Here is a 15735-nt window from a genome sequence, read left to right as displayed (position 1 = left end):
GTCACACTAGGATTAGAACAGAGATTTAAACATTTTATTTCTATCTGACAAAGCGAAGCAAACAGTGTTGACCATAAACTGTATTTAGTAGTCGGATCGAGATGTAGGAGGTTAAATTTATGCCTTTCAAAACTGTAGTTGAGTGAATACAAAGAAACACTCATACCGTCTTTAACCTTATAGGCTAATGAAGAAATAAAGCAGATGGTGAAGAGTGTACATGAGTTCATCAACATGAGATAGAATAATTGGGATGATCAGCTCTAAAAACTCGAATTGTTTGTTTGTTTGTAGTTAAGCACAAACCGATACAAGGCTGTCTGTGCTCTACCCACCAAGGGTATCGAAACCAGGTTTCTAGCGTTGTAAGTCCACAGACATACCGCTGTGCACTTGGGACAAAATCGAATTGAAAAACCAATTTTATGCATAAAATACAGCACCCCATAAACTGTTTCATCAACTAAACAATGTTGAGATAATAAAGAATTAGGCAGCATTCTTAATAAAGTTATGTATGAACTGCCATCTGGCACAACTTACAGTGGATTATGTGAAGTGTTTATACAAAGCAGTAGCTTAGACCTACATGTCATAATAAAACAATGTTGTTGTTACAGCAATAAAAGACAAAATGACATAGTGGTGAAGATAAATCAGTTTACCCAAACGTAATAGATATGACTTTGGTATCTAGCAGCCAAACATGTACTCATCTTTGGTGGTATGTACCCTCCGAGTGATGAAATTCAATGATATTTCATTGCAAACTGACTGGATCAAGAGTTTAAAAAATTTAGGAATGAAAACCGAGAAACAAAAATAATAAGGATTTGCTTGACACCTATTATACAACAAACAAGCAAGGAATAGTAAACAATATTCTACCTAAATCATGGCCTAATTTGGTTGAACCCAACGCCTTAGTAACTTCATCTAGGTAGGCTCTGAACATGTTAAAGAAATGTAGCTATAAATGTGTTAGGTTTGTTTGGTTTTGAATTTCGCGCAAAGCTACACGAGGGCTATCCGCGCTAGCCGTCCCAATTTAGCAATGTAAGACTAGAGGGAAGGCAGCTAGTCATCACCAACCACCGCCAACTCTTGGGCTACTCTTTTACCAACGAATAGTGGGATTGACCGTCACATATAATGCCCCCACGGTTGAAAGGGCGAGCATGTTGGGTGTGACAGGGATTCGAACTCGCGACCCTCAGATTGCGAGTTGAGTGCCTTAACCACCTGGTCATGCCGGTTCTAAATTTGTTAGGTAAAATACTAAAAGAAAATTTAATTTGATTATTCTAGGAATGCGTGTGGGTGTTACTATGAGGCATTCCTGGCTGTGTAAGGTAAATATTTAGCAAAAGTGGCATCCCTCTGAATATTTTTCGGTTGTAAATTTTAGTTTTTACCTTTAATATTATATTTAAACATAATGTTTTCTTCATTTACGTAATAATCTAGTAGTAGGTATCATTATTTGTTATAACTTTCGAATCTTCTTTTGTTTAGGGTAAATATTTATTCCTGAGTAGTTATTTGGGCATATTCAAATGTTGAAAGCTCATTTTTATAACCCATGTGAGTTTAATTCAATAAATACTAGGGGTAAAACTGGTACGAAACATTTTTTTATGGCATTTTGCATATAAATACACAAAGTGTCAGGCTGCAGATTAGAGAGTTCAAGGTTTGAACTCATATATATCATGACAATTAATTCCGCTATCAAATTAAAAGTAGGCTTGTAGACAACGGATGCTGCTGATTTGTTTCTATATGGTCAGCAGTTTTAAACGAAGAATACCTCTGCTGGAATCTTAAGTTTCGCATCTGGCCGTTTAGCTCATGTGTCTCTTCAAATGCTGTGCTCAGATGGAAAATATGAAATACCAAAATAAACCAGATAATAGAACTGTGATGAGAAATGATTCTATATTTGATTATTTTATGTTTAGTTAAATAAAAACACGCTGAATATTTATTTTATTTTATATACTACTGTTACTTTATCAAGAATGTATGGCCTGATAGTGATGTAACACACGCTTCGAAATTAACATTTCATATTACAGATCTTAACATAAAAAATTAACATTTTGACAGTAAGTATTTGTGACAGCAAGCGCACAATGCCATATCTCATTTTAGTGACAAGGTGATATTTTTATTTTCATTAGGTGAAAAAATGTCGATGTATTAAGCTAGCTTGTTTAGAGCAAATTAACAAATATACATATAATTAACATAAATCACATGTATTGAGTGTACATTAACAAATATATATATATAATTAACATAAATTATGCGTGTTGAGTTATGTTTGAAAACATAAAATGCGTGGAAGATAAATGTTCAAAGTCTAAAGTATAAAACTGGCCATTAGTGTTAACAACCTTAAGTTACAGGTAATATGTAGGGTACAAATCAAACGGAAAACCATAAATATGTATTTTTTTTCTACCTTTTCATAGTAGTGTGTTACAGAACAGAAAGTTTTGAATACTTGTGCAAAAGTTTCACAGCAGAAAATGCTGAGCGTGATGAACGCCATCTGTCTGCTCTAACCTTAAACATTCAACTCATATCATCGCAACATAACAACTATTGCACGCCCAGCCCTGGTGTGAAATTTAATGTATCATAAATGAAAAGATGTATCAATGTATTAAGTCCTCAAAATCCACATATAACAGTACCAAACAGTTAATGTACAATTATTAATGAAATGTGTATTTTTTTATTTAAAATACAAAGTAATATGTGGATATACCACAGTTTGCTTAGAATATTGTTCATATTCCAGGGCATTATAGAATTTATTTTTCTTATTAGACTCAGACTTATAGTTAGTACTTTCAATTTAACAATATAAATTATTCAAGTTTCTAGTTAATACTTTTCAGTCTTAAATTTACATTTGCGCTCTAATCTCATTAGATAAGTCGTTCTTCCACAATTTTAATATATGGACTTTAAAGTATAGACTTGCTTGATTACATTTCAATTGTTTACTAAAATATACTACTTATTGAACCAATACACTGGGCAACAAAAAACAAATTTATCTGCTACTTGGAAAAATGCAACTCCTTCTGAGTAATCTGACAATGTTGATTATAAAAGCCATGTTGAAAATTACTGATCACCTCTAGTTCTCGTGTTATGATAGATTTATTCAAAATATTCTTATATATATCGTAAAAATAACAAGTTTTTTTAAATAACTTCACTTACTCATGAAAAACTGTATTTAAGAATGTATAATTTGCATGTTTTGATAAATTCATTTCATGTTCACAGCATGAGTAACTGAAATCGATGGCTTAGTGTTTCCATTGTGCAAAAGTACCGCTTTCAGACTAACTTTAGAGGAGTCGATAAAAGTACATTCTTGAGCATGATGTTCAGTAGCTAATTCTTCAATTAGTGGATCAATATTTGTACAGAAACACAAAGTATTTTGTATGCTGTAGTGAGAAGCAAGACTTTGATGGCGAGTTGGATAAATTGAAGCTTGTTTCTGGAGCTAATAAATTATATTGATGTAAATGAGAGCCCCAGAAGCTCTCCATGCTGCTTTGATAAAAACAAGTCACTAAATCAGATCATTTAGCTCTTCTTATGTGATAAGATGAGGCAGTTTATGTATGATGCAAGGAAGAAGGTCGGACTTTATTTTGACTGAGCGCGAAGAGAGGCGAAGTGATCAACTGAGTGGGTTGAGGCAACTAAGAGAGAGACGGCTGACTTCGCTCCTTTTATGCTCAGTCGAGGGACTTCTCGAATGCTATAGCAAACTAAGCGCGTGAGGGTTTCATGATTCCAGAACGTAGCAGGTGAGCGTGAGAATGAAGAAAAATCCGTGCAATTCGCTACCATTATATCGAGACCAAATAGCATAGATGAGCAACATATCTCGAATTTTACACCAATACAAGACAGACAGTATTAGAATTTATCAAAAATATATACCTTTTACCAATTAAACTGTCCGAATAAATTTAATTTCACAGCATAAATCTATTGTACCGAGTTGATTGCATGGTATTTCACATATTGCTGATTAAACATTGGGATATTACAATAACTCAAAATCTAGAGATGGTGGTCAAATTCCGACAAATGTTTGAAATCAGCACCATCAAATTACCCTGAATTACTTGAGTTTTCTCTAGCAGCAATTTTTTTGTTGTTGTTTAGTGATAACAAAGCATAACAAAATCACATACTTTAGAAATATCCTTGAGTTGAAAAGAATAAATCGTACCTTATCATTAAGGATCATTGCTCAGAATAAGTGTTAATAAATTGTTTAAATTCGTTTCATTACCATTTGACTTTTAAACGTTTTTTCCATCTTCAAATGGCCCCAGTGGCACAGTAGTATGTCTGCAGATTTACAGCACTAGAAACCGGGTTCCGATATTCGTAGTGGGCAGAGCACAGATAGCCCATTGTGTAACTTTGTGCTTAACTACAAACAAACAAACCTATCTTCAAATAGAAGAAGGTTGAATACACTAGTCACGTGTTTAGTAGACATCTTTAATGATATAACTCATGTTCTAACGTTCCTTTCTCACGTGAGTAGGGCGTGGCAAAGTGACTAAGGTGCCCTGATTGTGAATCCGAGGGTTCGTAATTATTATTCCGTTCCTGCAGAAATACACTCCGCAGTTGTGGCTGTGGGAGTGATGTACGGTCAAACAAGGATAACCCATGAACTGGCAGTTAGTATTGTAGGACTAGCCGATTTTATTTTAATATGTTAATTCAAAGTTAAGGACAACTATGCGTATGTAGTCACTGTATATCTTTGCTCGAAATTCTTCAACAAAAAACTTTAAATTATATTCTATATTCAAACAGAGAGAGATCGAATACATCATACAAATATCTAGTAGCAAATTAAATGTAACAGATAATACAATATTCCTATGGCCTGAGCACATCGTGCTGAGGATTGAGGACCCTGGGGTTTCTAGCTGTTATCGCTTTAAAAAATGACAGTCAGTCTCGTTATTCGGATCAAAGGGCCGAACAAAGTCTCTACGGCGTTGTGTGCTGCTGATTAGCTTCCTACTCTGTGATCAATAATTTAAAATTATGGGTAGTTGTGTATCAACTCTAGGAATTTCTGGCCTGGCCAATTAGCCCATATGCCAATAAGATGCCTTTAAGGGTTAAAAATTCTAAATTCCTTTTTAATGCTGAATTTATATTTGCTTTCATGACTTATACTTACACTTTTTAACTGCACTAGCTTACAACATGATTTATTCTAACGACTTAAAATCAACTTCAAAGTTCTTAGATGAAGTAAGTGAGTGTAAAAAAAAAGACGATGCACTAAATATATAATGGAATTTATATGCGAATATGTTTTGAGTATATTAATATTCTATATTACATGAAACAACTCTCTTGCAAACATTTCTTGTAAAGAAGTTTTAGTTTTATTTCCAAATGTTCTGATGATATTTTTTCATCCGCCAATGGACAACATAAAAATGCTTCGAACGGTTTTAAAATGTATTAAATAAAAATTCCTTTATGATGTGATAATTTTAACGTGTAATACTAATACTTACATGTCTGACATCCCTAATACCTTTAAAGTTATAATCAACAACAGAGAAGTATTAAAAAGGTCGTTACTTACTACTCCTTTTAATTACTTCGTAAAAGAAGCACCAAATGATAGAATTGATAGCTGAAATAAGTTGATAAACTGATCAAAAACTGAATTGATTGTGTTAATCAGTTTCAGTTTGGATTCATTAATTACTCGAATGAATGTTAATTCAACCATGTTTTGAAATTAGTTCTCAAAAACCGTGTTCGTTTATTTTTCAATAGTTAAACATAAACATTTTGAGAAATAACCTTTGCTTGTGGAAGGAAAGATCTTAGTTTAAAATTAATAACTGTTTCATATATTGTGATTTACGAATTGATTATTACACTAGATGGTGTAGAAGTTAGATAATGGAAAATTAATGTCCTGTATATAGTATTTTACAAATTACTTAATTTATTTTTTTTCTTCCCACATTTCGATCTTAGTCCTACCTAATTAGGGTTCGGCCAGTATGTTTTTGTAAGCCAAGAATTTCCACAATTTTTAGTAAATAATACAAGAATTGTTATTTTATAAACTATTGTCGAAATATGTCATTGCTAAAGGAATATTGATGCCATTATTAAGGAAGTAAATTAATAAATTATACGATACATCTTTTTCATATAAGTAACTGCAAAAAAAAAATACTGACATAGTTACCATTTTACGACCTAATCATCTCAAAATTATTTATGTTTGTTGTTAATTGATGTTGCCGTAAAGAGTGAGTAGCATTAGAGATATTAAATTATTAGGTGTTTCTTACTCACTTATAAAAGGTTTTAAGTTCTTTGGTCCATGAAATCATATCGTGGCAGTGAATGAACAGTTTTATTACGCGTGGTCAAGCCTTTAAGCTTCATAATTATGTAATGTTACCATAAAAGTGTTTCTAACTTATATTAAACCTAAAAGAGTCTTATGTTCTAGACAAATGGAAATAGATAAACGGAAACACCATCGCTAACTAAATACTACAGTTTAGTATTTAACAGAGAGTTTTAATACAGAGTGTGAAAAGGTAAAACAAAAACTAAATCACTAAGTCAAGTCACTTATAATTTCAGGCAGTTAAAGTTGAGAATTGTGTAGCATGATTTAATAACGACTTTTTAATTTGGTTAAAATCTTACATTTGTAATGGAGAGGCCTTCTTTATTTCTAATATTATCAGTGAGTTTGTTTGTTGTTAAGAACAAACTACACAATACACTATCTGTACTGTATTCACCACGGGTATCTAAACCAGATTTGTAGCGTTGTAAACCCTCAGACTTACTACAGAACAACTGGGGGACTTTAGCAGTAAAATAAACTTCCTTAACGCACGAAGTAAACATACAAAGTAATACAAATATATTACCTGAAGTTACTGTGCTAATACATAATAGAAATAAGGAAGTTGCCACTATGATAAATATTTCGACGGAAACGTTTAAACTTGTTATATATACTTTAATGCCTACACTTTTATTTCTCATCTCTTGCACTTGAAAATAACGCATTTTTAGCTGTCATGTATTATGCCCCTCACAGTTTCTATTTTCATGAGAAAAAAATCATTGCTTCTCTGTTATCAAGCTCAGATTCTCAGGTTCTATGAAATTAATGGCTAGAAATTTGAATGCTCTATGGATATTCTCATTATTAGCTCGAGTACTTATCTTGAATTCTCGAGCTGTAGACAAGATAGGACACAACTCCTAATTTTAAAAGCCAGTTATGCTGAGATTGTGAATTTTGTAATATTTAGGTCACATGAACACATGCGTAAACAAAATTTTATACCTCTATTTCGGTTTCTTTGATTTTTTTTAAATCCAAAAACAGACATTTTTGTGTACTATGTTAAAGAAACAATTAGTAATTTGAATATATTTTGACTGCTTATCAATAAGGTTCATCGAATTGCAAGAAAAGTTATATAATATCTGGAAAACACTGCCAGAAGGCCAAAAAAGAACCAAGAAATACACAAACTAAGAAGATACAGGAACAGTATTATTATGCATTGGCTTGCGTCTTCCGATATAGTTATTCAAGCTTAAAATAACCGTTCAACCACAACTTCGAAAAATGTCGTCATTATCTTTAAAACATCCAAGCTTAACCATGGATAAGTTCTACTTTTGTCAAAACAACCTCTAATGTTCCTTTTTCTGTCTTTAAATCATGAACAACCAGACAGTGAACAAATAACATATTTATTAAACCAAAAATCACTTCAAAGTTTACAAGCATAATAAAAAAATCAACAGAAATTGTTGGCAATTTCGAAAACGACATCAATTGGCGTTTCGTCAAAATTTTATTAATTGAGAATATTCAATTCATAAATTATGTATAATTAATAAAAAATGAATGTAATCTAACCACTACACTGAGTTATTCCTAGTTTTCCTCGTGGGTAGGTGAACTTACACTAATGAGCCCCATATTATTAGTATAAGTTCATCACCTATCGCGAGAGTAACAGCGAAGAACATTTATTAAAACGATACATTTCTGAATAATATCAATACATACAACATATAACACACCGAATGACAATGTAACCCATATTTATGTGTCAAGAAATTTGAAGCTTCAAGGTTTATATTTGAATAATGTCTTAATCTATTTTAAACCACTAACGCTTGTACATTAGATCGTTTTGAAAGAATAATCGTTTGTGGAACTTTGTTTCTTGTTGCGGTTTTCTAAAAAAAACTTTCAAATAAGCGCTTTGTTTTTTGTAGTCATTCAATCTTTTCACTATAATTCTATCAAGTCACTTTTAAAAAAATCATTTGTTACTTATTAATATTTATTTATGTTTTGCCAAATCTAGAAGGAGTTGATTTTGTTTATAAAACAGTTTCATGAGCTGACGTTCTCTGTGGTCCATTAACGAGACTGTATCTGGAAGAGCCTTCACGTCTGCTAACAAGACTACCCATCATGAACAAGTCCTTAAAAGTCTCTCTAAACTGTCGACTCATACCGCAATAAATTGCAAAATTAAAAGGGTAACTGAGCATAATAAAGAAATTTGTGAACAAAATGGTGGCATTCAAATCATTGTAGTCAGCGACCTGGAGTTCAAGAGCATTCTGCATGACGTGGAGCAGGGTGGTGACCGCCAAGGGGATTTCCACAGCAAGGAATACTGTCACAACAACGATCAGCATGAGTGTGGTACAATTACTGTCTCGCAGTTTCTTACACTCGCTCTTGCGGTTTTCATTGAATAGCATGTTTCGTTTCCGTTGAGCTTCCTTGAGAGCTCTAAAAAGCAGTACATTCAGCACAACTAAAGCAGTACAAGGACCAATATGGACGAATAGTATACGGAAAACATAGTAGTAAGTAAAATAGATATTTTCATTAATAACATTTCTCACCCAATTTGCTGTGTGATACATACAACCAGAATGAACTGAGTTATTCCATTTGTACTGTACTGGCTGAAAGACGCGGTCAAAAATCCTGGTAGACTGGTGGAAGAACGCGACGAGGTAAACTAACAACATACCCCTAATAACACGTGGAACAGTGCACCACGTGCTGGCAACTGTCGGGTGACAAACGTAAATGTAACGTTGAACAGCAAGGACCAATGTGAGCCAAATAGAAGCGGTGTGGAAAAATGCAGGGATCACTTCATACATGTAATGATAAGAATAGCAAGCAGGGATTGGAAAGAGTACCTTGCTATAGTTACCAAGAGTGTACATGTAAAAATACCATGGTGCCGGGAACAACAGTGTTAATAAATCTGAAATTGCCATAGCCAGAAGGACCAAGTTAGTTGGGGTGCGCATATGCCGTTGTGCCAAAACTACCACAATAAGTGTGTTGGCTACAATTGTTACCAAAAGTAAGAATGGCATAATATAACCAAACAAGGGCATCGCGTATTTAAAGGGGACATCTCGAGTAATGTTGAGCAAAGACTGGATTTCCGAAGGGTTTGGTATGTAAATAGACGGGGCTGTTTCATTTGATATATTAGTTTCATGTGTAATGTTTAAAACTGTCGACATAGTAGTAGCTATATTAAAATTGTAATTCATACTGTTGATAAAGAATGCAATATTGGTTTAATTGCATTAATCAAATAAACATAGATTTCTCGCTAATCAGCCGAATTGAGATGGAGAAGAGAAAATATTCTAAGAAAGCAGACTGCAGAATATTGATGTTGCTGCTAACATAAAATAATTAATATTTAAAAATACGAATAAAACATATTAGTGCTTCTAAATTATAAAACACCAACAATAACTATGGGAGAACTATGATCGAAATATATATTTTTGTATTCTTCTTGCTATTCATGATAGAAAAAATGTTCAAGCCAAAGATTGGACGCCTGAAAAGAAAAAAAGATATATTCACTTGTAATCAAAACAGTTTTCTGTATATAATAGTATGTCACAATATATATATATATATATATACATGATAATTCTGAAACAAGGGTTAGTTTTTAAACTTTAAACAATATAGACTGGAATTCAACAGTAGACACACCTCACAATAGTCACAATCAATGTATTTTTATCATTTGTAAGTAAAAACATTTATATGAACTTTGGTAGTTCGCTAAACTTATAAGTATGGAAACACACCATGGTCATGACATGGTTTAGTAAACATGACTGATATTGGTTTTATTTAGAAAGTCGGGTTTTTATACACTGTATATAAATAAAAACTTGTTCCAAGGAGTTATATAAGGGGTTATATAAACTAAAGGTAATGTCACCGAGAAAGAAGTAGTATTTATGATGTCTGACACTTGCCCTTGTGAGCTGCTTTAACCATAAATTTATTTTTTTAAATGTTCTTAATTCTAGAGTTCTAAAACTACTCGGTGAATTTAATGTAAACGTAATCTTCTAGCTATAAAATTTATTAAAAAATTGAGTATTTCTTTTCGTACAAAGAACTTCTTGATACTACTAACTAATAAAATTAACTTGTATACATTTTATCTACACGTTCTCGCTTAGAAATTATCGATTATTGAACTCTTCAGAAACTAAAATAGAAAAAAGTTGTTTAGATGTTTTTACTTCAGTAACTTAAGTTACTGCACCAACAGTGAACGTGCCAATACGAAAAATACTTACTAAAGCCATCTCCTGCTGATGATTTAACACCTCTTAGATTTTAGATATCAGTATATGCTGTGTTAATTTACAAAATATTTTACATATATCGTGAAGAATTTAAAACCGAAAATAAACTCAGAAATTGCGAAGTTTCTGACACTGACTGTAGTTAAATGATAAAGAAATTATTTATGCGTTCGTCGTGACCTTAATTAATACATATTATTCACCCACTAGTGTACCATTAATTACTCTTTGTTTGTTGTTTTTTTTATGCCGCGCAAACCTACACTATGGCTATCTGCGCTAGTCGTCCCTAATTTAGCAGTATAAAACTAGAAAGAAGGCAGCTAGTCATCACCACCAAATCTTGTGCTACTCTTTTACCAACGAATAGCCGGGTTGACCGTCACATTATAACGCTCCCACGGCTGAAAGGGCAAGCATGTTTGGTGGGACGGGGATTTGAACCCGCGATCCTCACATTGCGAGTCGAGCGCTCTAACCACCTGGCTATACCAGGCCATTAGTTACTGAAACTATATAAACGTTTTCAGAAGCTAATTGAGCAACAAAAATACATCTTTAGAGATCTAGTATTAATGATATTTTAAACACTTTCAGATGAAGATGGTCTCAAAGCAATGTGTTCTTCAACATTTAAGTCTGCATTAATCTCTGCAATAAAAGTTGATACATTTAAAACGTATAACATATTTCTAGGGAAACAGTTATTCTGTCGTAGTACCACATCTTAATTGATAGGATAATTATAAAGAAAATCCTGTGTGTTTATAATTATTACACATTAAAAATGTATTAGTCTACAGGAAACAAAATTTCACGAAAGAGACATTTATAAGCATAAGTTTCATTCAGAAATGTTCAGTCATAATAAAATACTTGAAAACTATATGATTTTACACACTAGAGTTGTATTTATTTATCTTATTCCTTTCTTTTTACAATTTGTTGCTTCACTTTGATTAAAATAACAATTTCAAACAATGCTACAAAATATTCTGACTCTAGGCGATCATTTTACCCTGAGAAACAGTAGCGGAGGCTACTCAGAACACACTAGAACAAACTGAGAAACATCCATTTAGAATGGCAAGTAAAAGTAGCGCTGTCAAAAACCTGATCTTCCAAAAATAACAGCTTAAAGAATAAAATAAAAACATATTAGAGTCAGAGCTTTTTTTTTTTTTAGTTTGTCTAGAATTTCGCGCAAAGCTACAGGAGGGCTATCTGCACTAGCCGTCCCTAATTTACTAGTAAAAGATTAGAGAGAAGGCAGCTAGACATCTCCACCCACCGCCAACTCTTGGGCTACTCTTTTACCGACAAACAGTGTGATTGACTGCAACATTATAACGCCCCCACGTCAGAGCTTATCACTTTAGAACTGTGCAAGCCGTTAAAGATGGTGATTACCTTTGTAACTTGACCTTACACATTTGGTTTTGGAGAGATCGATGACCCATGAAAGGAGTATAATAAAATAATTTTGAAAAGATACTTTAAGATACGTCAGTCTGGAAATTTTATGTCTATGTCCAGCTTACTGAGTCGATTCATTACCTTTATGCTATTGTATGGAGTGGCTTTCCTATCACTTTTAACATCAATTCCCACTTCTTTTAATGATACTGAGAGTACCCAGTTTGCTTCGGTAACTAGAGAACGCTATTTCAAACCTATGGGATAGAGGTGTTTATATGACGGATTTACTATTATATATCGATTTTAATATCGATGTTTGTTTAAGTTAAATTTATATTTAGAACTGTATATAACTTATACTATTGAATCTATATTGCAAAATTCCCGCCTATTCACTAAAACTGTAGAAAATTATCGAGTGTAAGAATCAACAATATGTGTGTGCACGTAAACACTGGTGTGTCATTTATATTGTTGCGTAAGCTGAAAGTTCGAGAAACTCTCTTCACGCCTATAAACATAACCAACGCGACGCGCCAAAAGACAGTACATATATTATTGGTTTGCTATAGTTGGTGTGCTTTAATTGTGATTAGCGCTTATTAATCGGGAACTTTCGAACATTACAAACCATTTAACTTCAGTGGATTGACATCGGACATTAGTACTTTTACGAAGACATTATATAACTTCTGTGGTGGAAACCTCGATCTGTAATCGGCGTGTGATCAGCAAGGCTTACAGAGCTAGTTTCCTGTAAAGTAAATTGTACTTACGTCAACTCAAAATTAATTCACTCATCGTGAATCTTCGATAAGACATCAAGGAAGTTCCAGACCAGAAAGAAGACTCGATATTACTTGTAAATCTTTTGTATATAAATCATTGTTTCTAATAACTGTTATTGTAAATTGTATTACTGTTTGTATATTAAAACATATATGTATTAATAAAAAGAAACTGTGTGTATCAATCTTGTTGGCAGATATCATAAATTGGATATACATCGGCATTTATTTAACTACTAAAGCTAAATTAAAATTTAATTCAGTTTTAGGCTATCCAAAATTTTAATACATTACGTGATACTTGTAACACCATTTTCTAACATGTCTAATGTTTAGGGCGCTCGGCTCACAATTTGTTGTTCGCGAGTTGGAATTCCCGTCATCGAACATGCTCGACCTTTCAGCCGTGGAGTCGTTATTATGTGACGGTAAATCCCACTATTTGTTGGTAAAAGAATAGGTGAAGAGTTTGTGATGGGTGATGTTGACTAGCTGCCTTCTCTTTAATATATTACAGTTAAATTATGGACGGCTAGCGCTGATAGTCCTCGAGTAGCTTTATGAGAATTTCAAAACAAACAAATAAACAAACCTTCTAATAAAATGAGACGACTCCCATATCTGTTGTCCAGTTAAAACATTTCTATCAGGCACTTTTACTGATAATTTCAGACAGAAATGGCAGGCGAGGTTCACTAGCAGATTTCTGGCTCTGGAGGTTTCTCAAGGGAAATATCTACCAGAACAGTCCATGAAATTTGGAAGATCTCAGAACGGCCACTAGAAATTAGATTGTGAGAATCAATTAAAACTGTTTGGAACGGATGATGCTTGCATTGGCTTTATTTAGTTTCTCATACAAACATTTTAAATGGGAAATTTAATACATAATCACCCAGTTCAAAAGACCAAATATTTATGACAAAAATAACGTAAGACTGTAATTCTGTGTTATTTTAACACAACTGTGAGTTGAAATGAACAAATTAAGAGGAACGTAGAGAAAAACATTTGCAGTCTTATGCAATATTTATCACGAGTGTTTGTCTTATCAATTTTCTAAATTTCGTCAACCTTTGGTGTTTAAACCCATAAAATTAATATGTAATAAGTTTCTGTCCTTACTGGAGGTAGTACGTTTTTTTTATTATAAAAGTATAATTCATATTTTTCATACAATTGCTATAAAAAGCGCTTGTTTTTTAAAACACAAGAGAAACAATTTTGGTAAGTTGGAAAAAGAAGCTAGGAATTGACAGTAAAGTAGACTAAGCTGTTTATTTTTTCCAATAAACTATGTAAAATATTTCTTTTACCATGATATTTGAAACAAGAACCGTATCAGAGTTTTTGAAGACAATGTTCCTATTTTCTGAAATACTCGGATCTTTTCAATAGGGTTATATGCCCCCCAATTTGTTTGTTTGTAATTATGCACAAAGCTACACAATGGGCTATCTGTACTCTGCCCTCCACGGTAATCGAAACTCGGTATCTAGTGTTGTAAGTCCGCAGACATACCACTGTGCCACGACGCTAAAATCCAGGTTTCGATACCCGTTGTAGACAGAGCACATGTAGCCCATTCTGTTGCTTTGTGCTTCACTTCAAAACAACAACAATAGGGTTATATCCATAACTTCCTCGGTATGAACATACAGAACGTATTACGTGGAGAAATAATTAAAGTTAGAAACATTTTCTGCAAATAAACCTTTTAGATCATTTTTCATACTGATCCTCATTTAATCATTTGTGTGAAAAACTTACATTTTACTTAAGTTGTACTTAAATTATGATGCTCATACTTTTAATATCCTATAAACATATGATTGAATCTACTGACTTAAAGGTGTGAAAAAATAATTGACTGGGCAACAAAAAGAAAATTTTGATGGTTATAATAATATTGTTGGAAATTACTGATCATCTCTAGTTCTCGAATTATGAAAGATTTATACAAAATATTCTTGCATATCGTGAAAATAACAACATTTTCTCTAATAACTTTATTTATTTATTTATTGAAAATTGCATTTAAGAATGTATAATCTGCATGTTTTGATAAATTTATTGGGAATTGTAAATGGCATACTGGCTCTCTTATTCAGCCACTGTGTCAACCCACAATACCTGATGTACAAATTGTAGATCACACTATTTTACACCCAAAATAGTGATAGTAAGCTACCTTTACCTTACGTGTGATGTTTTTCCTTCATGAAATTGTACTTATATTTTCCACAAATGTAGCCTAAAATGTTCGGACTTTACTTTAACTGCAGGCAGCCAGAATTTCAAACGATTTTCTAAAAATATAAATATAATATATAAAATAATTTATGTTTACAAAACCAAAGTTTAAAATATCTAAAAAAAATGGTTTGCAGAATTTGATTATATCGTATGTATTATGCAAGGAAGAAGGTCGGACTTTATTTTGATTGTGCGCGGAGAGAGGTGAAGTGATCAACTGAGTGGGTGAGAGGCAACTAAGAGAGAGGTCTTTTTTTTTTCGTTCGTTTCTAGCAGTTATTTAGATTTAAAAATAATTATTTTCGAAGAAATAATTACTAATCTAGGGTGCTCGAAAATTAAAAATCCTCCTTCACCCCGCGTGTGGCCTAGGAATATGGGCTTAACCTGAGAAAACAGGAAATTGATGCAGACAAAGTATGTAAATTTAAAAAGGTAAACATGAGAGTAACGGTAAACAATAAAAAAAAGTGAAGTAAATTAAACTAAACGGCCGATATCGGACAGATGGTCCATC

The 15735-nt window shown here is 32.9% G+C and overlaps 1 protein-coding gene across 2 annotated transcripts in view; it reads right to left on the bottom strand.

Annotated features, from left to right (window-relative positions):
* Positions 1-7926: 7926 nt before the first annotated feature.
* The window catches only part of LOC106478573 (sex peptide receptor-like), a 239866-nt gene continuing 232057 nt past the window's right edge, over positions 7927-15735 (bottom strand). For both annotated transcript variants that reach the window (XM_022382185.1, XM_013939128.2), the window contains 2 exons: positions 13555-13742; positions 7927-9983 (listed from right to left, as the gene is read on the bottom strand). In XM_022382185.1, coding sequence (XP_022237893.1) covers positions 8476-9684 — 1209 coding nt within the window. In that variant the 5' untranslated portion in view covers positions 9685-9983; positions 13555-13742 and the 3' untranslated portion in view covers positions 7927-8475. The remainder of the gene's footprint in view (positions 9984-13554; positions 13743-15735) is intronic.

This window comes from Limulus polyphemus, unplaced genomic scaffold (assembly GCF_000517525.1).
Source record: "Limulus polyphemus unplaced genomic scaffold, Limulus_polyphemus-2.1.2 Scaffold226, whole genome shotgun sequence".
NCBI lineage: Eukaryota > Metazoa > Arthropoda > Merostomata > Xiphosura > Limulidae > Limulus > Limulus polyphemus.
Note: the sequence above shows the minus strand (reverse complement) of the source record. Positions and strands in the feature narration are given on the sequence as shown.